Source organism: Camellia sinensis, chromosome 5, assembly GCF_055761805.1.
Source record: "Camellia sinensis isolate YWXY chromosome 5, ASM5576180v1, whole genome shotgun sequence".
In the NCBI taxonomy this organism is placed as follows: domain Eukaryota; kingdom Viridiplantae; phylum Streptophyta; class Magnoliopsida; order Ericales; family Theaceae; genus Camellia; species Camellia sinensis.
In genome coordinates, this window is record NC_138965.1 from 117,796,980 (window position 1) to 117,824,466 (window position 27,487).

Sequence of the window (27,487 nt, forward strand, 5' to 3'; positions counted from 1 at the left end):
AGATATTTTAAAGAGAGTATTAGAACACAAGGTTTGGTTCGCCGTACAAATTTGTTTGGTGTGCTACAACAATTTTGTGAAGATCATTGTATCCTGGGAGATAGACGCCACTCAACCGTAAGCACCGTAACTGTGCGAATCTGTCTTAAGGATAGAGTGTGACTTAGTCTTTTGATTTTATTTAGTTCGACAAAATAAATTCTGTAAGTTTTATTTTATTTTGTTTGAAGTTGTTTTGATTTATTTTATTTACACAGAAGATTGTTCTAACAAATTTAACATCAGAATCTTAATTAAAGCATCCAAAAAAAAAAAAAGTTAAATACCATGTAAAAAAGAAAAACGACATCGTTTACAACCCAGGAGATAATAAGCCCAGCATAAGTTTACTCATGCGCTCTCTCTCTCTCTCTCTCCGCGTCTGTGTTTAGGGTTCGAAATTCGAATAGCTGCGAAGTCCTCGGATCAGTAAAGATGCAATTGACCCTTGAATTCGGGTAATTTGTTTTGATTATATATATATATATATATATTGCTCTTCACTTGTTTGATTTTGAAGCTCTTATACTAGCCCCATACCAATTAAGAATTATATATATACATGTAATTTGTAACCTTGTTACTTCAACCCAACTAAAAACTAGAATTACCAAACTATGTGTAAAGCTTTTGAATTTAATGGAAGCTTATGTGTCTCTTCCTTTACCAATTTGGGTTTAGACAAGAGGAATTTTTTATGTTCGTTAGCATAGCATATATCTTTAATGGAGCTTTATAAGTTTGCATGTCGGTGGTGTTGAAATTTGGTTTAATTAGGACTTGGTTTCAACCTCTGTGTTACATAGACTCGGGTTCCGGTGTCTGGTGCGGGTATGTGTCCAAGCGTATGATTCTTCTAATCCCCTTAGGACACTACAAAATATCCATATTTCTTGATATACATCTTTTATTTTCTAGGTTAAATGGTGTTCACAAGTTACCATAATATGGGTGGTTTATCTTGTATAGTTTTGTAGGTAACTCAAATTGCTAAATATGTTTGTTTGGTGAGTGTCCAACTACACATGTCAAGATGCATATTTTATACCTTTACTCAAATGTCAAGTGCCTATGGCTATTTTTTTTATAAATGGATGTCTGATCAACTTGCGTGTATCTCGACTTATTCCGAAACCATTAAGGTAATGACCGGGCAAACCTCCAGTGTTTCCTTGGGGTGACTTGAACTTGAGACCTTAGATCCGCTCGGCCAACTCCTTGGGGATGACATTTCTATTTCACATATTTAGAAGAGTCCATGTAACAAAAGTTTCAATCCCTATTGAAAACTAGTATTTCAAGGAGATGAAATTTTGTTAGTGGGAGTGTCTTGATTATACTAACTGTTCTGAGTTCGGAGGCAAAAAATTATGGATGGTTTTGTATGCACTAGATTTTTGACTAAAAACAGATTGGAAGCTTTAGAAATTACAGTAAAGGATAATTGTGAACAAGAAATACTTAAAAGCTTTAGATTTCAAAGATGTTAGTTGAAGGATAAGCAATTGTCCGTATGGAAGGAGCATGGGGGATAGTAATCTGAGATGGTTTGAGCTAGTGAAGTCCGATATCTGGTTAAAGATGGTTAAAGTTGAAACATGTGCCCGAAATAGAGAATCCCAAGAATAAGACGTGATCTATGTTACGTGGACTCGGGTATGGGTGTCAAGTACAAGTATGTATCAAGAGATTGGACTCCTCAAATCATAAATTTAAGGGTACACGAACTCGGCAAAAAAATATCATATTTTTATATTTTTAATCAAGTATGTGAGATAAAATGATGCTATATGGAACTTACAGTATCAAAAAGACATTTCTAGCTATTATACAACAATATGTACATATAATAATTGTGTTATATACATAAGAAGTGTCCGTTGAAAAGTATCCGACACATATCCCATACTCTTGTCCGAGTGTCCGGTGTCCGACACGGATATTTGATTTATTTTGAAGAGTCCGTGTAACATAGGATGTGATTGATCAGATTCATCAGAAACTTGATCCTGTTTCTGGGCAGTCTGGAAGAGTTGTATTTACCATGCCATTCTTCTTCCTCTACGGAGTCTATTCTACCTAAATCACCGTCTTTCCTCTATTTTCACTTCTACAACCTCTAATATTGGAACTTCCCTCACAAGGAAAAAACTTGATTTCGTCATATTTAATTGAGAAATTAATCTCCTGTGAAAATAGTCAGATCATTTGCCATCCTCCATGGAGAGTTCTTAATAATGTTTTCACTTTCCAAGAGTACAACTGGAGAAAGCATGATGGAGATTGAACAGTTTCTGTAATGATTTCTAATATATGTGAGTGAAAACAACATATATGGTTGTTAATGCTCTTTAATATTTGAAAGCATGAGAAGGACAAACTCATGGGAGTGGTGTTATAGAGACACAATAGCTAAATGAAGCTAGAGTGGTGTTGATTGGAGATGCCTCGCTTCAGTGGTAATTAAATTTGGAGTTTCATCAAGCTTTGACTTATTGAAGTGTTTAGAAATTGGTGAGGTTTGATGATAAATTGGTGCAACCTTGAGACAAATACTAAAGCAAGATAACTTTTGATTTTGTTATTTTATTTTTTTCAGAATTATGCCTTATGGTCTGATATAATTAATTTACAATTCAAGTGTCATATCATGGTAGTCCTGAAAAATGTAGCCATTTAGTATTTAAGATTTAACAGAACAAACACATGCAACATGGCTTTTGAATCTTGATGGATTGGAATGGGCAGAATAGGGATTCTGTTGCCAACCTCTGACATAGGGATAAGGAGAGGCAGTAGTATGTTTAATAATAGTGACGACTTATATAATTTAAATTAGTATCTATCTAATCAGCAGTCTTTTGCAGTAGTGTTATTCTTAATTTCTGTTCCCTACTTGTGTTCTAGATTGGTTACTATTTTACTTTCTCTTAATCTATTGCGTTGTTAATTTTCTCATGAAGTGGAGGGCTGGAACTGCTCTGCGATTCTGTCAAGATCCATAAGGTCAATGTTAATCCACAAGATGGAGAAGATAAGGTAAATGTTTTTCTCAAGTAGCAGTGTACCAGGTGCAGCACAAAATTGAGTTTTATTTTCTTTTCTAATCATTTGATTAGAATATCATTTTGATTCTATTGCATATTCTTCACAGTTGAACATGAAGGATCTTCTTGCTTGGGTTCGTACCAATTTGATAAAGGAGAGGCCTGAAATGTTTATGAAAGGAGATTCCGTGTAAGTAGGACAATACTCGCGATCCTTAAATTTGAAGGTTTTGTCTTGCCCAAGTGTGTACATATATCTGTGTGTGTGTGTAGACATTTTTAGAATAAAAGAAGCAACTGTTTCATAATGTCTAGTGTTAGGATCTTTGTGCCCCTTGCTTCCACTATCTTCTCCTACAATGAATTGGTATTATCAGGGACTTAAACTTGAGCCCATGGGTGTCTTTAATAGGTCTGTGCATGGGTCAATACATAGTGGATTTAGGTGGAAAAAAATCAACTTAACCCGGCCAACCCAACCCTCTCAAACTGCAGATGGCTGGGTAGATCGATAGGGTCGAGGCAGTTCGGCGGATTGGGCAGTTTTTCACACAACCCTAGTCTTGAACCTACGATATGTGCTCTGATACCAATTGTTAGGATCTTTGGTCCCTCTCCCTTAATCGTCTCTTCTAAAACCAATTGGTGTGTGGTGTTGGAAAGGGCTTCAGCTTTGTTTTCAAGGCCCATGTCCCCACACAAGGGTTGGATGGTTTGGGCCCATATGTGTTTGGCATGTTGGGGCAAACACGAAAAATGCCATCTTTAATTGATGAAACAATGTGTTGTCCTTCAATTAAACCATGATGGGTTTACTTTGGTTAACCAATGTTCTATGTGCAGGAGACCTGGAGTTCTAGTCCTTGTGAATGATTGTGATTGGGAACTAAGCGGGCAGCTTGATACAACACTGGAAGAGAAGGATGTAGTGGTTTTCATTTCAACTTTGCATGGTGGATAGTTCACATGTTGTGTCTTCATTGATATTGCACTTGTTGACAACAGATTGTCATTGTTTCACACAAGCCCTGTTTGCAAAATATTGTATTAAAATATTTGAGAAAGGTAGAGCTAGACTGCTTTTCGGCCTAGTATGGATTTTGTATTTTAGAATAACAAAATATATGAATGATATGGGTTGATGCTTGGTGTCTCTGCATTTATGGGATATAATACTGTAATGTTCAGCTGGTTATGTGGCTAATTTATACATTTTTTTTATTGCATTCATTTCATACGAATTTAGAGTTTCTTGTAAGTGTCTTAACTTGTACACTAAGAGCACACGTTAAAAAAATTTTAACCCTTAAAATTATAACTGATGCTAGATGTTTGAGGACTTGGTTATGTACGGAATACCTGTGTTCCTTGAAAAGAAAAGAAAAAACTAGCTTATTCTTTCTTTTTACCTTTTGAATGATCCTACAACCACTCTACACCTTGAGAAACTTTACAATCTCAACATTTGATGGAGTTTTAAAGTCGCCAAAGTGCATCTTCCTCTTCATTTGGAGTTGAGGTGAATAGCTCTTTACTTTCATTCACGCATTGTGTGTTTATTTTTTTTTATAATTTTTAATGTTTGGTACAAAAAAAAAAACAAAAAAAAACAAAAAAGGAATATTTTTCCTAATCAATAAAAAATTAAACTTATTTGATCAAAAAGTATTTTTTAAGTGAAAAATGTTTTCCAAATTAAAATTTACCAATGCCCACCACTTACTACCACTACCATCACCACCACCACCACACCTCCACCCCTTCACTACCACCACCCCAACCCCATTGCGCCATTATCACCATCACTAATGCAACAATTAGTACATTAATTTAATATTAAGAATGCAACCAAACATAAGTGAACATTTCTACAGACTTGACATTATCTGAATAAAAAATTTAGTAGGAAAAATATTTTTTTGCTGAAACAAAATGGAGAGGCATTGTCAAGACATTATCACCTCATTTATAGAGACCACTGGAGCCCTTGTTGAGTTTAACAAAATAAGTGCTTGGTATTGCGGGGTTAGTTAGTGAGCCTAGAAACCAACCTATTTGTGATTGTACAAGAGGTTGTGTGGTAGTTTAGAAACAACACTATTGTAAAGTGTAACCGTTTAGCATGAATCCTCCAGAAAATTGCACAATAAATTTCTTGTATTAACCTGTTCATATATTTTGATGAATGATGAATATTGGGATGCATAGTAGCTAAATGTTAAATGAATGAATGTTCATAAAAAGTAGTACGTAAATTTGACTATCTAATTCATAGCTCAAAGTAACTTAAAAAGAATCACTTGCAGGCACTTGAGCAAAATTTTAACAGAAACAATAACCAACCTTGAATCTTTGATTGTTGAACATGAAGAAGAATATAAATTAATCAAAAGGTTAATAACAATCTAAATAGTTGTTATATCATACTTCTACCAAATGCCCCAAGTTATCTCTATGCCAATGATATCCTGCTAAATAGCAATCTGAAATAGTTTTGTGTTTGTAATATCACAATTTTTCATTTTCATTTATTAGACAGCTTACATCACTTGATTATGACATACATAATAATAGCAAATTACCCCATCCACCTAAAAGGCACCAAAAATATAAAAGAAAAGAAAAAAGAATGAGATTATGGTTCTCCAAACATAATTGGAGCATCGAATGAATAATAGACTTGTATCTGCCTGTTTGTGGACATAATAACTTCAGTGTAAAAAAAAAAAAAAGCCACAGACGAAAAGAAAAACACAATAGTCGCCAAGAGAATGGTCGGACCTTTTCTTTCATTTCCATCATCATACCTTTTGCTTTCCTTTTCTAAGACGTTCTAGCTCTGCTTCGGCATCTTTCAACTGTTCTGTCAGAGTTGCTACTCTCTTCTCCAGCTCTTCTACCGTGCCTTCATCAATGGAAGGTTGATACGGTGACGTAAAATGGCATGAAAATGACGTCAGAGCATCTACACCACAAACCTGTGTGATCCATATCCATACATATATATATCATTTTTAATTATCAGGGACTAACAAAAAAGCAGTAAAATTCCTTCAATTGTATAGAGGAAAAAATTAGTGAACTTTAGATCTTGAGTATATTGAATCTATAATTTATTAAGCATTATAATCAATTTGTAAATTATTCATGGTAATTGTGCTCATGACAAAATCACAAAGAATAAGGTCAGTTCCGGCGCCTTGCCCATTATGGATTCGTAGTTTGAACCTGTGGCGCCCAAGTCGCAATGGAGCAACATTATAAATGATAAGAATGTATTCCAATTTCAGGGGGTGGTTCAGTTCGGTCGGTGTTTAGAGAAAATTAGCATCAAACCAAACTATTCGGTTGTATTGATTGGGAAACCAAAACCAACCGCATTCTACCTCGGAAATAAATAAAGAGAAAGGATGGAAGCAACTCTAGAAATGCTTCCCTCGCTAACATATATTACAAAACTTGTAACATTGATCACTTATTTTTAATGCTTTAAAAATCCGAATACAAACGTATTTAAATATAATATTTCAGCTAGTTCAATTGGTATTGGTGAAAAAAATTTCAGAACCAAAGCATCGTGCAAAACCGACCACAACCAAAAATTTCGTCTGTTTCAAGCGGTCGGTTCGGCTCCATTGATTTTTATCACAACTCTATTCAATTTCGATATATATGCATATAACTAAAAAAATTTGACTTCATAGTTTACCTCTTCTGGCAGCAATGGCAGCTTAGTAATGTTAAAATCATCATACAGCATGTAAAACTGATCGAGGTATTTTTGTTGCATCCGCATTCTAGCTTTGAGCAACTTAGATTCGACAGCTACAATAACAAGAATGGCCAATTAAATAGATAAAATGTCCCCTCAAGCACGAATTTCAATTGAAACAGTCATGGTATATTGGAAAAGATAAGTGTACCTTCTTCATTAAAAAGTACTTGGTTAATAATGATGTTGTGAGTATCTATCTCAAATTTTGTGAGTTCCTGCACCAGTCTCTCTGTTTCGTATAAAGAGAGGAACTCGGGAATGCAAACACAGACAAACGTTGTCAAGTCCTGTCAACAGATATGTGAGGCATTAAAAAAAGGGGAAAAAAAATCGCTAAATTGTAAAGAATAAGAAAGATTGAATATTTTCCTATGAACATGCCCAAAATGGAATATAATACTCCGAAAGCAATGATTCCAAAATATATTCACAAAAAACATTTAAGGAAACTTCTCCAAATCATCCTGGCTACTATCCATTATTCCAAAGAGTTCATATTCTCTCCAGTTGGGAGAGAAGACTGGACCTATGTTACCTAGAACATGGATCATTCCAGTACATAGAATGGGAACGGGAACGGGAAGGTGATACACGACATGCTTTAAAATATAGTACGGTAAGAGTAAACTTATATATATTGCACTTCAGAATTTAAGGTACTTCTAAAGTAATTTTTTTTAAACTATTAGGGATCCAATAATATATATATATATATATATATTTTTACATGTAGTAAATCATTTCTATGAAAATTATGACCAATTTTTGATTTCTTCTCTTGTCAAAACTTAGTTCACCTTAGATTTTAGTTTATATATTTGATTTTTTTTCTCGTTAGGTAGCATTTAAGGAAATATATTGGAAAAAACTTTTGGGATAATTTCGGATCACTAAATTTACCATTTTGGAATGAAAGTTGAGAGGGAGATTTATGATCTGAAATTGGGCCGTGGTAACGGCCGGACAGATTTGGACTGAACACATTGGGCCGTGGAAGTTTTGGGCCTGTCTAGAGAGTGTTGCTCGGTCAAGGCTAGGCACTGACAAGGCGGTGCTTCACGGCACAAGGACCGGTCAAGTGAGGGCTAAGCCGAGTTGTTCGCTGCCTCACTGGGCTCCACGGTTCGAGAGTTAGCTTCGTAGGAGCGCCGACGTCCAACTAGCATGAGCTGAGTTGAGCCGAGCTCGGCTCTGCTGGAATGTAGCCGAGCACGGTCGATATTGAACATGGCCTGGAGTAGCTCGGTTATGGAGCGCTTGGGCTTAGTGTGGAATGGCCGTTGGTAGCCGAGATAATGTTGACCGGCTGCCAAGCTCCCAGCAGAGTAGGCTGGCAGTTGGGATTAGGTGATGCTCAACAAGATTTGTGCTGACGGATGGGATAGCAGAGCCACGTGTCGAGAGATCACTCGGAGTAGATTTGGGGCGCAGAGGGTATATGAGCATGTCTGCGCCCCCCATACGCACACGGACGAACATTTGGTAAGAAACTCTTACCCTCAAACTCTCTCCTCTCTCTCCCTCTATCCCAAGGTGTGTGCTGACTTGGTCGTCGGAGGGGTTTTCCAGCCACACACCGCCGGATAGCTCACCGTCGTTATGCTTTCAGGCGATCGGACAGAAACGAAGCTTGGAAGAAAGGAGTACGGGCTTGCCGGAATATTTGCTCCCCGTACAATTGGCGCCGTCTGTGGGAACTTTGCAGACAAAACCTTGTCTTCCACGCTCATCTGATCACCGTCCATGGCGAACAACGATGAGTTTCCGTTGTTCGCCATCGACGGAGTTACTCCGGAGTCAGGCAGACGGAGAGAGGGGCATCCCGACATCCTTCCGATGGCGAACCTGGAGACATTCCCAGGAGGAGGGTCGGGAGACGCGCGAGATAAGCGCGGTAGGAGTCATGGTCATTCACGGAGTCCCGACGGTCATCGGCGACGGAGAGAATCGCACGCCAGACGTCTGGAACACAAGCTAAGAGACCAGGACGCCGTCATCCGGCGAATGGCGGCAGAGATGGAGGAGCTGAAGCGGCATGTTAAGGGGAAGGGTGTAGCTGGAGTGGGAGACCACAGTGAGCGCACCCAACCCCGCCGTTCAGGCGGTCAGAGTCAACGACGCACTCCGTCCATTTCCATTACCAGAAGTTACAAGGTTGGTGATTCCGACGTCCATGCAGAGAAGTCTAGCGCGCAAGATAGCACTTACCAGCCCTCACGTCCAGTGACGACGTCGAGGTACTCTTACTCAGCTCATTCAGAGAATTTGCAGGCGGTCTTAAAGGAGCGGGCTCGCAGACGGGAAGCTCAGAGGATACCGGCATTCCAGCGGTTATCCTATGGGGTTCACGCCAGCGAGGAGGTCGGAATGCCTCCACCCCGCCAAGCAGCGCCACTCCTAGTGGATTCAGATTTGGCAAGGTTGAGTGCCACCCCTTTCTTCCTGAAAATAGAAACAACACCTCTCCCGTCGGGCTTCCACCAGCCGAAGTTCACATTGTACGACGGGAAGACCAATCCCTACATGCATGTAAGTCATTTCCGACAGGTCATGGCCGGACATAGGCGGAATGATGCTCTTATGTGCCTCATCTTTCCATCAAGTTTGGGCGAACTGGGCTTGAAGTGGTTTGAAAGGCTGCCGGAGGGGAGTATTGAGAGGTGGCATCAGCTGGCTGAAGCCTTTGTCACGCACTTCAAAACCAACACCAAAACACCAAAAGAAGTTGATCACCTACTGAGTGTCAAGATGGAACCGAGCGACACATTGAAGGCGTGCAACTCCAGATATTGGGAGACCTTCAATGAGATCTTGGATTGCCCGGTCAACCTTGCAATCACTCAATACAAGCATGGTCTCCCGGTCGGACATAGACTGCGAGACTCGCTTACCATGCACCAACCGACGTCCATGGGCCAGCTCATGCAGCGCATCAATGAGCACATCCGAGTCGAGGATGATGCGTCAGCATCTACCGTGAAGGCAACTCCGGTAGCAACAGACAAGAAGACAGCAAGCAAAGTGCACACAGTTGGGCAAGAGTCCAGCCGCTCAAGTGACCGAGCAGAGGAATCGGACCGTGGCTCGAATCGCAAAAACCGAGGTAGAGGACGTCGGAATGACCGGGATGACTACCCCCGAGATGACGTAGCGGAGGCAAACAGAAGGTTGAAGGCAAGGACTGGCATAACCACGGTCTTCAAGATTCCAATCTATCGCATACTTAGTGAAATCCGAGACGAGGGGTATGTCCAGTTTCCTGCTAAGTTGGGCGATGGACAAAAAGGCTACAATCCGCGGTATCGTCGCACATTTCATCGGGAGCGAGGCCACCAGACTGAGGATTGTTTGCCTTTGCGGCAACACCTGGAAGAGCTAGTCGCGGCCGGACACCTAGACCTTTACATTGATGGGGGCATAAAGGCGAACCAGGCTCCAGTTGAGCCCAGGGGACAGGATGACCGAGATGCGCCACCACAAGGAGTTATTAATGTCATCCACGGCATAGTGGAACCGGAGCGTGTTTGCAAACTCCGGGGTATGATCAAAAAGGCAGAACATATGAGGGAGGTTTTGTCGGTACAGCCTGCCATCAAGAGGGGGAAGACCGTAGAGAAAGATGTGATTAGTTTCACCTCAAGGGATCTAGAGCGTATTCAGACGCCGCACAACGATGCCTTAGTAGTAACACTCCGCGTCAAGGAATTCGATGTCAAACGGATCTTGATCGATCAGGGAAGCTCGGTCGAGATCATGTATTACGACGCGTTCAAGCAGCTCAAGCTCCAGGAGACAGACTTGGCTCCGGCAACTTCGCCACTGGTTGGTTTCAACTCACAACCGGAGTGGCCTTTGGGAAAGATTATCCTGCCGGTCAAAGTGGGATTCGTGGTCAAGCAAGTGGAGTTCTGGGTGTTACAAGTTCCTTCTACTTACAATCTAATCCTTGGAAGGGGATGGCTTCACGCCATGCAAGCCGTAGCGTCAACCTACCATCAAGTGATGAGATTCCCCTCGGCTATGGGGGCAATCGAGGAGATTTGAGGACATCAAGTCATGTCCAAACAATGCTTCGTGGCAGTGAACGGCAGCCGGGCTGCCAAAGGCTTCGTTCAAATGATAGAAGGACCGGAAGACCGGGGAGTTCTTGACGATGTGGGCACCAAGGCAGAGGACAAAGCTGTTGAGGAATTGGTGGAGGTGCGAGTTGATATGGAGCGGCCGGATAAGTTCTTCCTGCTTGGTTCCAGCCTCACGGCCCAAGAAAGGACCGAGATGGTTGAGTTTTTGATGACCAACATCGAAGTCTTCGCATGGTCGCCTTACGATATGCCCGGCCTCGATCCAAGTTTTATCTGCCATCACCTCAATGTCTTCCCCGGAGCAAAGCCAGTCATTCAGCGAACAAGGAGATCGGCGCTTCATCACGCCAAGGTAGTTGCAGAGGAAGTAAAAAACTTGCTTGAGGCACCAGCAATTCAGGAAGTGCACTACCCTCGGTGGATTTCCAACACAGTAGTGGTGCCCAAGAAGAATGGGAAGTGGCGAGTTTGTGTCGATTACAAGACAGTTAACCGAGCTTGTCCGAAGGATAGCTTCCCTTTGCCCCGTATTGACCAGCTTGTGGACTTGACGGCTGGACATAATCGGCTCAGCTTCTTGGATGCCTACCGCGGCTACCACCGGATTGCCATGCATGGGCTCGACCGAGAGATTACTTCCTTCACGACTCCAAGGGGACTCTTCTGCTACCGAGTCATGCCTTTTGGTTTGAAGAACGCCGGGGCAACTTTTCAGAGGATAGTGACCAAGATGTTTGCTCCTTTGCTTGGGCGGACAATGGAGGCCTACATTGATGATATGGTGGTTAAAAGCTGGCATGCAGGAGACCACTTATCCGACTTGGCCGAAATGTTCGCCATTCTCAAAAAACACAAGCTGCGCCTGAATGCGTCTAAGTGTGCCTTTGGCGTGGGATCCAGAAAATTTTTGGGATTCCTAGTCACGAACCGAGGCATCGAAGCAGACCCCACTCAGATCAGTGCCGTGCAAGATTTGAAGCAGCCCAGCTCGACTAAGGACGTGCAGCATCTGGCTGGGATGGCCGCCGCGCTTAATCGATTTATAAGCCGGTCATCAGATCGCTGCCGCCCTTTCTTTCAGGCATTGAAATCAAAGTTCTCGTGGGACGAAGATTGTGACCGGGCTTTGGCCGAGCTCAAGGAGTATCTGTCCTCTCCACCACTGTTGGTTACACCAAAGCCAGGCGAGGAACTCTATCTTTACCTTGCCGTCTCACAGCATGCAGTCAGTGCGGTGCTTGTCCGAGCTGAAGGAATTAAGCACCTCCCAATCTTCTACGTCAGTAAGACCTTGCTACCAGTAAAGTCGAGATACTTGCCGTTGGAAAAGCTTGCGTTAGCATTGATGATGGCTTCAAGGAAGTTGGCGCACTATTTTCACGCCTATACCATCATCGTTCTGACCGAATTCCCCCTTAAGGCCTTGTTTGAACGGGCAGACTTCTCTGGCCGAATTCTCAAATGGGCGGTCGAATTGGGTCAATTTGATGTTAAGTTCCAGCCGTGCACTGCTATAAAAGCCCAGACCTTGACCGATTTCGTTGCGGAATTCTCACCTGGAACTCATCCGGTGTGCCCGGTCGACATTGCCGTGGCAGATGATGAGGTGAACGCAAGCACGACCGAGACACAACAACTTGGTAGAGTTGGCGAAGCGGATTTTGCGCGCCCCTCCGGCACATCCTCAGTTTGTACAAATCCACCGCACAGTGATGCGATAATGGAATTGGGAATCACCGTCCAACCTGCTCTGTCCGGTACCGCAACACAAAGGGGGGAAGAAATGGAAGCACTTAGCACAGCGCCTGCGGCCGGCATAATACCGCAACCTGGAGATTCGCCTACGGACTTGGGCATTGTAGATCAACTTGCCGAGTCCGGTGCCGAATCACCAAGGGGGGCTGAAGTGGAACCAGTCGGCACAGAACGTGCAGCCGAACAGCCGAACAACCGTGATCTCATCGACCTTCGAAACTCTCAGGACCTTTCAGAATGTTGGAAGCTCTTTGTGGAGGAGATGTGGAAACTTTTCGTTGATGGAGCGTCGAACCGTCACGGTGCCGGGCTAGGTATCGTTCTTATCTCGCCGGATGGCCTAACTATTGAACATTCTATCACCCTTGGCTTCCCAGCATCCAACAACGAGGCTGAGTACGAGGCATTTTTGGCCGGACTCAAGAGCGCCCTTCAGATGAAGGCTTCCAAGCTAATGGTGTACAGTGATTCCCAGCTTGTGGTTAACCAAGTCGCTGGGATTTATGAAACAAAGGATGACAGAATGGCAAAGTATCAAACTCTGGTCAGGGAACACATCAAGCAATTTCAGGCAATCAGAGTTCAACAGATTGGCCGAGAAGAAAATAGCCGAGCAGATGTGCTGGCCGACCTTGCTTCAATGGTTGATTGTACATCTCCTAACCCCCTGTTAATTGAATTCCTTCCACGGCCAAGCATAGAGGAAGCCGGGCAGACGGATGTACTCTGCGCCGCGCTAGGTCCTTCCTGGATGGACCCTATACTATGAAGCACGGACACGGACACGGACACGGACACGGGACACGTCAATTTTTAAAAAATGGGGACACGGACACGGCAAGGGACATGGCAGATTTTTTAATTTTTTTATAAATATTTTTATTTTAATACATATTAATTATTTTATTTATTTATTATATTTTTTAAGTAATATGTTCTAATTAATTTTTTATTTTATTTTATATACATGTTTATTTATTTTTATTAATATGTATAAGTATATATAATGTAATAGTTATATAATAATAACTGGTGGCATCCTTTATAACTATTATAATAATAATACTTTCAGTTATTATTATAATATAATAATAATAGTTATATTATATATATATATATATGAATCCAACAGATTATAATAATAGTTATATATTATATACATATATGAATCCAGCAGATTAAAGAAGATAAAGACGCGACTGAGAGAGAGAGAGGAAGAAGCGATCGATCGCGATCGCGATCGCGAGGGATAGAAGGTGAGAGAGAGAGCTCGTCGAAGTCGAAAGGCGACTGGATCGTTGAAGTCGAAGGGGATGGAGGTCGCCGGCGAGTGGACTGGACTGGATCGAAGTCATGGAGGTCGCCGGCGAGTCGACTGAACTGGATCGAAGTCCAGGTTTGTTTCAAGACCTTTACTCTTCTCCTTTACTCTTCTTTTTTGCTCTCTGTGTCCAGATTTGGACACGTGTGTCCAGATTTGGTGGACACGCGTGTCTCCGCCGTGTCTCCACCGTGTCCCCTGCAAAAAAAATAATTAAATTAAAGGGACACGCCACCCGGTGTGTCCCGTACGTGTCCCCATGTCCCCGGCGTGTCCCCGTGTCAGACACTGCCACGGCATGAAATCTGCCGTGTCCATGCTTCATAGACCCTATAACCCTGTTTCTCAGAGATCGGACTCTGCCGGCCGACAAGAAAGAAGCGCACAAAGTCCGGGTGAAGTCAGAGCGGTTTTGGCTCTCTCCATCTGGAGCGTTGTATAAAAAGTCCTTCACCGGTCCTTATATGAAGTGCGTGCACCCGAGTAACGTGGAGGCCTTCTTGTACGAAATTCACGATGGCATCTGTGGCAGTCATGTAGGGGGCAGGTCCCTGGCCTATCGGGCTATTTCGCAGGGCTATTGGTGGCCGTGCATGCAGGCCGACGCCCAAAAATATGTCCGCAAGTGTGAAAAGTGCCAGAAATTCGCCCATCAGATCCACCAGCCGGCCAGGGAACTTCTTCCCCTCACCAGTCCTTGGCCCTTTGTAATGTGGGGGCTAGATATAGTCGGGCCGCTACCAACAGCACCAGGAAACCGGAAGTTCTTCATCGCGGCCACAGATTACTTCACCAAATGGGTTGAAGCTGAGCCCTTGGCAACAATCAAGGAGAAAGACGTGAAGCGGTTTGTCTGGCAGAATGTGGTCACGCGGTTTGGCGTCCCCAAGATTTTGATCTCTGATAATGGCACCCAGTTTGACGGTCGCCTATTCAGAGGATTTTGTGAAGATCTAAAGATTGAATTCTACAACTCTACTCCGGCTTACCCGCAGTCCAATGGTCAGGCCGAGGCATCAAACAAGACCATCCTGGATGGGTTAAAGAAACAAATGGAGAAGGCAAAAGGAAAATGGGTTGAGGAGCTACCCATCGTCTTTGGGCATACCGAACGACCCCGCGGCAATCTACCGGGAAAACTCCATTTGCTTTGGCTTATGGCATGGAGACGGTCATACCTTTGGAAATTGGCATGCCCACCCTAAGAAGTGAAAGTTTTGAGCCCAAACTGAATGCCGAGGCCATCGCCCTGGAACTAGACCTAGTGGAAGAGCGTCGGGAGAAGGCCCTCATCCACATGGCCGCCTACCAACAAGAGCTCTCAAGGAAGTACAACAAAACGGTGCACCCCAGACCGTTCAAACTAGGTGATTGGGTTTTGAGGAAAGTTATGGGCAACACCCTAGTGCCAGGTGAAGGCAAACTAGGGACAAATTGGGAAGAACCCTACAAGATAACCGGTCTGGCGGGCAAGGGGGCATACCACTTGGAGGATCTGGATGGTAGAGGAATACCCCGGCCATGGAATGCAGCCAACCTCAAACTGTATTATTTCTAGCTTTAGCTTTCTTTTTGTGCAAAGGAATTTTTTGACTTACACTTCAGAATGTAATTCTTTTTGTCAATATATAGAGGTGTCCTCTTTGCTTTGGCATTTTGATTATTGCTCTGTTTTGAGTTTCCCAACCGAGATGATTCACTCCGGTTGGAAGAGTTGATGACTTGCTCAACTTAGGAGTCCCAACCGAGATGATTCACTCCGGTTGGAAGAGTTGATGACTTGCTCAACTTAGGATTCCCAACCGAGATGATTCACTCTGGTTGGAAGAGTTGATGACTTGCTCAACTTTGTTGTTCCGACCGAGATGGTTATTCCGGTTGAAGAAGTTCAATTCTGCTACTTATACCGTGATGTAAATTCCGGTCAGGCCAGGTGGTTTAAACCGAGATGTTTTGCTGAAGATAGAGTTGGAGAAAACCGTGCAAACACTTGATGAAATTAAAGCTTTTCATTGATAAAAAGTTAATACAAAAGGTGGGGAACTTAGCCCGGTTACATTTGCAGACAAAGAAAAAAAAAAACTAAGCTAAGAGGGAGAGGTCTGGGAATCCCTCATCCGCTTCCAGGTTGACCGTTGCTGTCTGGTCCTGGACACCGGTTCCAGTCTGGCCGAGCTGCCCCCGCTCGGTTTGGTCATCTCCCTCAGCGTCTGCCTCGGCTTCTTCGAGTCCTTCCTCGGCCTCAGCCTGCAGCGCGCTGAAGACGTCATTGGCGTATGGAATGAGGTAGGTCGGTAAGAAGACAGCCGGTGGAGAGGCAAACATGTCAGTGCCAGGACCTTGACTGAGCTGTTGACAGGCAGCCTTCCATCCAGCTTTGAAATATATGTCCTGGGTGGCGAAGACTTGTTTTTTATAGTTGTCTTCCGCCTCTTTGAAGCCGGCATTATTGGAGTCTTCACAATCCTTCTCCCTGGATTTCTTGAGCGCGTCCAGCTCGGCCTGGAGCTCGTCCCTCTTTTTCTCGGCTTCGTCGAGTTGGCCGAGCAACCGGTTGTTGTCGGTGTTGGCGATTTCAAGCGAGAATTTTGCTCGGCCAAGCTCGGTTTGGAGGCTTTGGACTTGGCTGGCAGCGTCGGCTGCCTTTTGCCGAAGTCTGTGGATGCGCTCCATGACTAAGTGTTGTTTTTGGATGGCCTGCAAAAAGGAAACTTGATCAGAGAAGAAACCGTGCAAACACTTGTGAAAATTTCAGAGGCAGATTGAAGCTTACCCTGGCCATGGACTTGATAGACGACTTCACCAACCGGGTGTCAGGGACGTGGTCGCTGCCGACCACGTCGCTCGGTAGGAGAAGGGCCTTGGAAAGATCGTAGGCGAGCAGGTGCTCTTTGTCGCCCTTGATCGAAGCTGTCGCCGGGATGTCTTTACCCCGGTGCTTGAGTAGCGGACGCCAGATTGGTGTTGGGTCAACTGTGACGGTAGGTTGCTCGGTGGTTAGCTCGGTAATCAACTCGACAGACGGGTCCGCGCGAGCTCTTTTGCCAGCCCGACGTGTTTCTTGGCTTGACTACCCGACAACTGGAGAAGCTAGGGCGACCACGGCGCCGCTTGACTGACCGGCGGCTGGCGAGCGGATGACGACGCTCGGTATCTCGGCAGATGTTGAGGTGAGCAGGTTTTTGATTCGGCTTCGTTTGGCCATCTCTTGCTCTTCTGTCAACCGGATTAGTGGAACGTCTGGCAAAGTTGGATCTAGAGGAGGTGATGAAGCACGGAGAAAGTCTGTAACTTTACTCCGGCGGGGAGCAGAGTATCTGTAGGTTGGAGTGTAACCGAGTAACTCGTTGCAATCTCGGTCGCGGTAGCGAAGCGCGGTCCTGATGGCTTCTACGTTGGGGTATTGGTAGTTGGCTTGCAAGGCCTGGATTGCTGCAAAAGAAACAAGAAAAATGGTTAAGTAGAGAACTATGAAGAAAGTAAGCTAACCGAACAAGTTTGAACAGCTTACATGTGGAACCAAAGTTCTTACTTATGAACCAGCCCGGTACATCGGCTGTTTCATAATTGCTTGACACCCAGAAGAAATCGTCATCATGCAAGTCCTTGTCTGGTGTGCCGGTCACAATTTTTTCTTTGCCCGACCTAATCTTAAGGTAGTAGGCGAGGCCGTCGCCGGTGTGCCCAAGGGACAGCATGGTGATTAGTGGATTGAGCGGGAAACAAAGGCCTCCTTCGATGATGGACAGCACGGTGAAGGGGCATTGTTCTGATCTGCCCCAAGGCGTGGTCTCTTCTTCTGCGAGCTCAAGGTGGACGTCAGCCGGGATGCCGTACTCCTCCCTGAACGCAGCTAGCGCAGTCGGAGTATCCACCAGGAAGCGGAATTTCCCCATGTGGCCGACTAATCTAGCTCGGCCGAGGTGGTTTGGCACATACTAGGAATGGGTGGCAGTTCGGTCCTTATGAGCCTCAGAATTGGTCTTTGGTCCCCTTGGACTCTGCAGGAAAAAGGATGGCAAGCATAAGAGGAAGCGCGGTCGCGCAAAACAAGCTTGACTTTAGCTCGGTCATGGATTGTGCCAAACCACCACGGTCGTAAAGTCTAACCAGGAGCTCGGTCGCCCAAGCGGACCAGTTGTTAGCCCGGTCGAGCGGCCAAGTCCTATGGCCATTCCGGTTTTTGCTAAGATTACAGCAAACAATTTATTTGCTCGGTTAAACTGATTTCTTGGATCAAATGAAGATCTGGAGCCCGGTCAGCCCCAGATCCTCAGTGTTCTTCAGGAAAAATGAAGAACAGTTTGAAGAAAAATGAAGAAACTAAGGGGCATTGAAGGTTGTGGGTGGGGAAGGCCCTAAAACCTACGGATTTGGTACCAGAGAGGAAGAAATATCAAATGAAAATGACATGGGTTGAAGGACTTACCAATGGAAAGCCTGCTTCTTCGAGCACAAACGCAAAGAATGGCAGACGAGGTTTGAAGGAAGATGCTTGAGCTCTGAAGCGTCAGATTGCTGAGAGGCAGTAGGAGCGAAATGAGGGAGAAGGGGCTTGTATGTATAGATGGAGAAACCGCCAAGAATTCAAATTCTGGCAGACGGCTGGGTTGGCTGCTCGAGGTCCAATGGAAGCCTGTCACGTGTCCCCATTTATGACGACGTCAGAACTGAAGGGACAGGTTGAAGAGTTGAGAAGACAACCGGGCAATTTTGGAAGAAGAGAACGTCAACCGAGGAGTTGAACCGGACAAATTTCGCAGACAGGAGTCAACTAGCCCGGTCGCCGATTCGCATTCTGAGGACCAAGGAAGTGTTATCCCGGTCGGAATATGTAATCCCAGTCACGCTTTTGCGAACGGAATTAAGGGGCAATTGAGAGGGAGATTTATGATCTGAAATTGGGCCGTGGTAACGGCCGGACAGATTTGGGCTGAACACATTGGGCCGTGGAAGTTTTGGGCCTGTCTAGAGAGTGTTGCTCGGTCAAAGCTAGGCACTGATAAGGCGGTGCTTCACGGCACAAGGACCGGTCAAGTGAGGGCTAAGCCGAGTTGTTCGCTGCCTCACTGGGCTCCACGGTTCGAGAGTTAGCTTCGTAGGAGCGCCGACGTCCAACCAGCATGAGCTGAGCTGAGCCGAGCTCGGCTCTGCCAGAATGTAGCCGAGCACGGTCGATATTGAACATGGCCTGGAGTAGCTCGGTTATGGAGCACTTGGGTTTAGTGTGGAATGGCCGTTGGTAGCTGAGATAATGTTGACCGGCTGCCAAGCTCCCAGCAGAGTAGGCTGGCAGTTGGGATTAGGTGATGCTCAGCAAGATTTGTGCTGACGGATGGGATAGCAAAGCCACGTGTCGAGAGATCACTCGGAGTAGATTTGGGGCGCAGAGGGTATATGAGCATGTTTGCGCCCCCCATACGCGCACGGACGAACATTTGGTAAGAAACTCTTACCCTCAAACTCTCTCCTCTCTCTCCCTCTATCCCAAGGTGTGTGCTGACTTGGTCGTCGGAGGAGTTTTCCGGCCACACACCGCCGGGTAGCTCACCGCCGTTGTGCTTTCAGGCGATCGAACAGAAACGAAACTTGGAAGAAAGGAGTACGGGTTTGCCGGAATATTTGCTCCCCGTACAGAAGTGTATCGTGTTTCATAACGTTTGTACCAATACGTAAGTCACCAGGGTATTAACGTTTTCTAGTAAAATTGGACTGGACTGTCCAGTTTAGTTCCTATGGTGGTGAGTGCCAACACAGGACCTAAACTATTCCATGAAAAAATCAAACTGTTCAATAATCATAGCCACAAGGTTTCATCACATGTCTTCAAAAAAAAAATTCAAAATCATACTTGTCATCCATTTATTTGAAGACGAATGTAATAAAATCTTATGGGCCTATGACTATGATTATCAGATTAGTCTGATTTTTTTTTCATCAATTACCCATACACAATGGCCTAAAAATGAGTGGGTTGTATCATCGAAGTGGTCCCTGCAGTGAGCCCATAGCACTCAGACTGTACAGTTTAGTCTTCTCTCCCAACTGGAAAGAAGTTGAACTTTTGAAGATATGGGGAACATCATATTCATTTTTCTTTTTTAACTTAACCCCAGTTTCCTCCTTCCACTTCCCCTTCTGTATTTTCTTGGACATATATTTACTATGGAAATAGAGATACACATACATTTGAACTCAGCACCAAGAAAGCCTAAAACCCCTAAAGGTCGATGAATGGTTTCTAAGCTTTAAAGAAAATTACTTTATCGTAATACATTTGTTTAACAGAACCAATCTCTATCCAACAACAAGCGACAAACATTTACGCTATCCATTCTAATGAAAGAACTATTTGAATCGAAGGTCTTACTGGATCCTTGAACTGCCTGTTTACTTGTTCAATGATATCTTTCATGCCCTCCATTTTCCCCAGAATTGCATCCTCGCCAAATTCATCATCAACACCAAAAAGGCGAGTCATCTGCCATTAAAAATTATAAAATCTAGTCAGTTACATGATCATGTAATCAAAAAAATATAAAAAAATAAAAAATTAAGTCTTACGAACAACAGTTTGAAGTTTACAACACAATAGAGCATTTAAGTAAAATTTAATCTATAAATGTCAGGAAATGCCAAATCACACAGAAAAAACCCATACTAAAGAAAAAGGCTTATGGACATTGACTACAATGACAATGATGGTGCGGGTGCAGGGATGTCTGTGTTTTTTGTTTGTTGTTTGTTTGTTTGTTTGTGTGTTTGTGTGTGTGTGTGTGTGAGTGAGAGAGAGAGAGAGAGAACCATCCCTCAAAAGGACCTGTTCTTGCTGCAGCAAGAAATATCACAGCGAGTAAACACACATCTCAAAGTGACTAGATGTGTCACTCTCTCTCATCCAACAAACATTAATAGATTAGCCAAGAGAAATACATATCCATCAATCTAGGACTAAAGGTTTATTGACTATACAACATATATGGCGGTTATTGACAATTGATATCATCTATCCCTATATTCGAAAAAATGGGATAAGAAACAATAGAACTCCAAATATGCTACACTAGGCCTGTCAATGGATTGGATATTGCTACAAATACAATCCAATTACTTAGATATAGTTTTAAGGTTTTTATCCGCTAACAAATTAGAAATAAATATACACTGATCCAATCTCAATAGTCTTTCTGTGTATGCCACTTTTAGATGAAAAATGAACACACAGTGGAAAACAAAGAGTTAAATAAGGATTAAACTTCATCAAACTTTAGGTCTTTTGTCATGACTGTGGAATACAAATTAGGAAAATATTAAGAATATTGAAACTATCTATAGGTTATGCATAGCTATTTATCAAAAGAAAAAAACAATAATAAAAAGGAGGATATGCATAAGATTTTAATTACCCAATATCAAATTTTGGATTTGATCGGTTGGATATACGAACCAAATATCTAAGTAAAAGGCCTAATCAGATTTAGATTAGAATTTCTTAGATCCATAGGATTATCAAATCGGGTTGGATCAGATCAATATTATGCCTTATCAGATTGGATTAGGACATAGCATATCCAATCCACTGACAAGTGTAAATATGATCCCCAACATGTATTAATTGAAAACATTTGTAAACCAAAATAAAAGGGCAGCCCAATTCATGAGTCTCCCGCTAGTGCAGGGTCCTGAGAATAAATAGTACTTCTTTGTCCCATTTATGTGCCAGTTGATGCAATTTAATAAAGGCATTTTTGAATAATAAATTACAAACATGTAAAAAAATGATGGAAGGAATGCCGCTATAGGAATTGGTTGGATTTAAACTGTCTTATTTGAATAAATTTATGGAATAGGATTGTATTTAAACATGTATCCAAAGAAGGATCCTATGGGAAAGTGATGACTAAAATATTTTGACATTTCAAACTACTACACACAACGCATCTATCTAAAAAAAAACTACTACACACAACGCGACTTCCAAAAATAAAAAGTCTCACACACAAAATTAAATGAAAAATAATTAATAACTAATAACCATAATAATACCTGACTTAACAAGCCGCCAAATTTATTCTTTAAGGACATCATTTTGCCTAGCCCCTTCTCTAACGTTGATGGAAATTGCAATAGCCGTAGAGTATGGCCAGTAGGAGCGGTATCAAATACTATTACAGAATAATCCATTGTTTGAACCAATCTGCAGAAACAAAATTAAAGCATTGAAAGAAAAAAGAAAGAAAAAGTTTAGTCAATAACAAATGAAGCATATGACATTTTATGGTGTGAAAAAAGACAACAAAATGTGCATGAGCACACTGTGAGCAATTTTTTTTATACAAATAACTTTAAAATGACCATCTTAAAGGTAATATACTTGTGTTTATCCACTAAAACCACAAATGCTATCACAGAATTTCACATAAATATTTTTCAAAAAATAAAGTTCTTTTGGCATTTCTGTATATATTTAACATACATTCATGCATAAACAAGCTAAAGCCTCACGAAGCGTTGGGATGGCCCAGTGGCTGCTCATATCCGGGATTCAATCCCAGCCCCTACTCCCCTTACTATGTAATGAATTCTGAAGGTAAAAAAAAAAAAATAATAATAGAGCCTCACAAAATTCCATAAATACTAAGAGGACCACTAGTAAACTATAATTTATAAAGCATGTTTGCTGCCTAAACAACTAAAGCAGCAAGAGGATGTTACTTCACATGTCCAAAGAACAAACACATAAAAGCCAATAGTTACATCATGGAGTCACCTGCAGGCTGCAGCTCAAAATTACTGTTCCTAGCAAATTTTCACAAGCTTAAGAGCCACAACTACAAGTGCAGCTAACATAAGAGTTAAAGTCAGCTCAAAAGAATCAGCTTTAATGTACTGCAACAGGTTTCTCAAGTAACTAAACTAATAAGCTAAGAAAAGGGAAGGAGGCTCTGACCTGCAATCTCCAATCTGCCCAATTTGAACAAATTTAGTTCAATATTTTTCTAAATTTCTTGGTTTTCTATATCCAGCTGTCATCTTGAACATAGTTGCATGAAGCGAGAGCGGGGACGGGGGTGGGAGCAGGAGCAAGGGCCCCATAAAAGATTTTAAGGTTGGGAACGGGGGTAGGAATGAGGCCCCCATAGGAGTTTCCTACTACTAAGATCTTGAATATCACAGATGTAGGTTTTGGTCCACCCCATAAAAGTACATCAACCAGAAACTAATCGAATTACTTTTTCATACTCATCCAAACAAAGGCTTAAACAATTCGGCTCAATGAAACTTTTCAAACAATTGAAGTGATATTATTATAACAAGAATATTCAAAATTATGAATTTAATAAAGATAATAACAAATTAGTATAAAAGTTATGGTTTTACAATTGAAACATGTGCTTAACCTTCAGCCTTATCATCTACCCCTCGTACTTTTCGAATATTCTTGTTTAATCATGGCTCCACAACACAGATGTTTGCATCATCAGGCATAAAATTATGAATTTACCTTGGCAAATTAAATTATGGATTCTAGTTCCCAAACTAGCCCTCAAAAAAATTTCAGCAACCTGCTATGCCAGCAATCAACACCCAATTGGTACTAGTTGCATCAGCATCACTACTGTACTTGAAAACTCTTTCCTTACCACCATTGCCTACCCATTAGCTGTTGTAACTTGTAACTATTAAAGCACTACATGAAGTCAGCTTCTGACCAGCAAATTGAGTTGTCAATTATCAAAATTTGTCTCATGGTTAAAAACATAGGTGGGGCTTATGAGGGAGAAAAACAATTTGAATAATAATAGCAATAATAATCCCAAACACCTCAGCAGCAATGATGAGAGTTTATTCACGAATCAGGAGTGTCGTATACTTATACGACCACCGAGGGTGACACATTGTTGAGGGTATCTTTACAAACATCATAATTATTATATTTTCAATTTCTTACAGGTGGCAGGACAGTTGGCATCTCATCTTGACTTCTCTAACATCATATATGAGATAAGTTAATCTAAAAAAATTCAAATCATTTCTACTCTGTAATATCTTAATTTGCCATAATGTTACTTCAATTAGTTTGCTTTATGGAGATGGTGTTGCTCCTTGACAAATTGATTGTTTCATTTAACATAAGTAAAAAAAATAATCATCAAACTTCTAAGATTGTTGAATACAAACTGGTTGCCGTTGGCCATCTCAATCAAACTTGCAATATGAATCAAAGGATTGTGAATCAAGATATTTGCTGTATATAGAGCTATCAAATCATATCAAACATGGTGCTTACTTAAGCATTTCGGCAAAGCTCATAGCCTCATCAATTCCAGGAATTGCATTAGCTAGCTCCGACAAAAACCCATCCATTCCATCTGAACCAGGTGGCTCTTCATTCTCCACAGTTGGATCCACCTCCTAGAAGAACCAAACAAAACCATAAAAAGTGAGGCGACATAATAACAAACCACAGTTTTAAAAAAAAAAAAAAAAAATCATAAAGATTAAGTCACACAGGCAAAAACCAAAGAATGGATAATAATCAAGTAATTGCAGATGAAGCACGTAGTCAAAAGGTCATATAAACCCTGTGATCCAATCTTTCTTCTAAAAGACATAGAAACACAGATCCCCCAACTGTGGGTAAGGAATAAATCCAGTTAATTTGCCATGTAAATTAAGTTCAAAAACAAACTAAACAATCACTGAACTCCAATACCTGACTGTTGCATCTTATTCTTTATTTTTTAGATGAAAATGGAAACTCAGATCAATTAACCTTGGGTAATTTTGATTCACACATGCATATATAGTATAAATGAACAACAACAAATGACAACCCATGAGAGAGAGAGAGAGAGAACAAACAGACACCATAATGGTGGCTGAAGAAATTAACTGTGCAAGCCAAACAATACATGAACCAGTGCCGAAATGTGTACATTTAGGCCCTCTAACATGCACTTGTTATGGCATTTACATTTGTTATTTGATTTGTTTTACTCTCTTTGCATAATTGCAGGACACAAGGGCCGTTTCCATGAAACTTGAATTTAAATTGGATGCTTAAAGGCTCAAAGGAGTGACCAGAATGCAACCTGAATGAACCGAGCAGAGAATAGAATAAAGAAGAAATCATAGCTCTCCACTGCCCAACCCACTCAAGCGGTGGGATATTGCAAGGCTCAAAATTTCAGAATTCAAATTTCACTTCTCAGCAGTTGGCCTCTTGAGTAATGGTTGACGCGAATTTCAAAATTTTACACAGATTGGACTCTTTTTAACCCTTATTGGCATGGAACTATAAAAAGGCAACTTAGCAACAAAAATAGGGGTTGAATGTTGGAGAGCAGCTCAAGAGGCAAGGAAGAAGGCATTCTGAGGCTAGGAAGATGGATTCGACAGAAATAGTGGTGATTTTCTCCATCACAATGAGCAACTAATCCTTTCACTTCAGAGCTTTCATAAAATCTTAATCAAGTAACTAAGGTTCGTATCCTATTGTATTGTGGGATTTGATTATTTGTATAAGATGATTGTGCAATCTTGAAATTATTTTTAATATAATTATTTCTATTGTTAAATTTCACATCACATTGTATTTAATTTATGTGATTTTGAATGCAATGGTTTCACTTGTACATGTATTTGTGTAGTTAGATGAAAAATGCCTAGAAAAGACGAGTCGTGCTTTTAGCCAATCTGTGCTAATCAAAGATAAAGATAATTAATAACGACGACTCAAATACATGAGGTATGTAGCTACAATGAATCATGATCACAACAAGTAATTTTATCTCAGATTAGTATGATAAGCCCTAGTTATGCAACTGGTGGTGGACTCGATGCCCTGAGTCTTCTCACTCATATTAAATGGTAGTTTAACTCTGTCATTAATTAATTTGCAAGTTTAGTTATATACAATCAAACAACTCTCTTCCTCCCAATTAACTTGAGAATTGGTTTTTTTTATTTTCTTCTTATCCCATATTATATCCTACCATAACCAAACATAGTAAAAGTAAATATATATAATCCATCTCATATCCTAAACATATTTTATGCTATCATATATCCCGACACAGTACATATCCTCCCCAAACTCTTACATCCAATCCGGACAATCAAATGGGGCCGTAGTTCCTGAGGTTTGACACCCAAATTAAACCGCTATTCTATTTGAATTGAGGCATTAGTTCGGTATTAGTTTTAAGCTATCAATACACTAACAAACTGCAAGTTACGCACACACAAGTAACAACAATCAAATCAAACAAATGAACAAAAATGTCCACGAAAACTGAAGACAATGAAAAAAAAATAATAATCTTGAACTGGGGATTGCTTAAATTCATCAAAGACCCACAATTTGCTCCAAAAAAGAATGATTAAACGCCTCGAACACCCTCAAAATTCATCAAAAACAAGAGGCAAATAGGCCAATAATTTGATCCAGGCAAAAGCAAAAAACAAACAAAAACAGAAGTAAAAGTGCAAAAGCGAGAGAATGAGAGGAATACCATGGCGTACAAATTGGTAAAGCCATTAACGAGAGTAGGGTTTTTGGTGAATCGCTGTTGAAAGGCATCGCTGAGATTGTGAGCTGGGTCGGTGGAGATAATGAGAACAGAGGATCGAACCCTAGAGAGAAGGATCGAAAGGATTGAGCTACAGGTTGTCTTGCCCACACCGCCTTTGCCTCCAACGAAGACCCACTTCAGACTCTCTTGCTCCAGTATGTTCTGCACCGTCCCCTCCGGCAATTCCTGATCCGAATCCATCTCTCTCCCTCTCCCTCTCCCTCTCTCACTCTGACTCTGGAATGGAGAGTTCGTAGAGAGAGAAAACAAAAACAAAGGCGAGAGAGCGAGAGAGAGAGAGAGAGAGAGGTGTTGAGAACTTGGCTGGATTCACAAGAAAGTCAGGAATCAAAGTCGATTGAGAGAGTGGTGGCTCTGCGTTGGGGCGTGCGCGGTTGGATTCAAGAGTAACGCTATAAATTGAATGTCAGATAAATTATAATATTTTAATCAATTATTAAATTTTTGCCTAACATATAGAGAATTCAAAAATGGTTCGTAACTCGAATATTTTGGGCTCGAATGGCTTGAAATTACAAATTTCTCTCTCCTCTTGATCTCTTACCTCTCCGCCTTAGCAATCAACTCCATTTTGTACCTCGAAAGAAATCAGCACTCTTACATCGCTCTTACTCTTGCCTCATTCATCTCTCCTCTCTATCTCTTCACTCTCACCTCTCTCTCACTCTCGCCTCATCCCTCTCTCCTCTCTATCTCTTCACTCTCGCCTCTCTCATCTGTCTCTTGAAGGAGTACAAAGAAAGACGAGACGGGGGACGAAGGACGAGAAGACGGTAAACGAACGGCGACGGAGGACAAAGGATGATGAACGACGACGGAGGACGAACAGGAACCTGCGACAACGAATATGAGGTAAATGGAAAATCGCA

General features: G+C 42.0%; 2 protein-coding genes across 2 annotated transcripts; one reads left to right on the forward strand and one right to left on the reverse strand.

Moving 5' to 3' along the window:
- Positions 1–350: 350 nt before the first annotated feature.
- LOC114271219 (ubiquitin-related modifier 1 homolog 2) lies at positions 351–4,312 on the forward strand. The gene is made up of 4 exons (XM_028212830.2): positions 351–497; positions 3,003–3,078; positions 3,194–3,276; positions 3,930–4,312. The coding sequence occupies exons 1-4, from the start codon at positions 475–477 to the stop codon at positions 4,045–4,047; spliced, it is 300 nt and encodes a 99-aa protein (XP_028068631.1). The 5' UTR covers positions 351–474; the 3' UTR covers positions 4,048–4,312.
- A 1,266-nt stretch (positions 4,313–5,578) lies between these two features.
- On the reverse strand, positions 5,579–27,191 carry LOC114271220 (ATPase GET3A). The gene is made up of 7 exons (XM_028212832.2): positions 26,538–27,191; positions 24,311–24,435; positions 22,066–22,216; positions 20,390–20,500; positions 7,010–7,148; positions 6,796–6,911; positions 5,579–6,064 (listed from the first exon to the last, which is right to left on the reverse strand). The coding sequence occupies exons 1-7, from the start codon at positions 26,796–26,798 to the stop codon at positions 5,888–5,890; spliced, it is 1,080 nt and encodes a 359-aa protein (XP_028068633.1). The 5' UTR covers positions 26,799–27,191; the 3' UTR covers positions 5,579–5,887.
- Positions 27,192–27,487: the final 296 nt, after the last annotated feature.

Coding starts and splice junctions, on each gene's coding strand:
- LOC114271219 (XM_028212830.2), top strand. CDS start 475: ATGCAATTGACCCTTGAATTCGG. Junction 3,079..3,193: donor CACAAGATGGAGAAGATAAG/GTAAATGTTTTT, acceptor TATTCTTCACAG/TTGAACATGAAGGATCTTCT. Junction 3,277..3,929: donor TTTATGAAAGGAGATTCCGT/GTAAGTAGGACA, acceptor TTCTATGTGCAG/GAGACCTGGAGTTCTAGTCC.
- LOC114271220 (XM_028212832.2), bottom strand. CDS start 26,798: ATGGATTCGGATCAGGAATTGCCGGAGGGGACGGTGCAGAACATACTG. Junction 24,436..26,537: donor TTACCAATTTGTACGCCATG/GTATTCCTCTCA, acceptor TGGTTCTTCTAG/GAGGTGGATCCAACTGTGGA. Junction 7,149..20,389: donor ACAGGCAGTTCAAGGATCCA/GTAAGACCTTCG, acceptor ATCTGTTGACAG/GACTTGACAACGTTTGTCTG.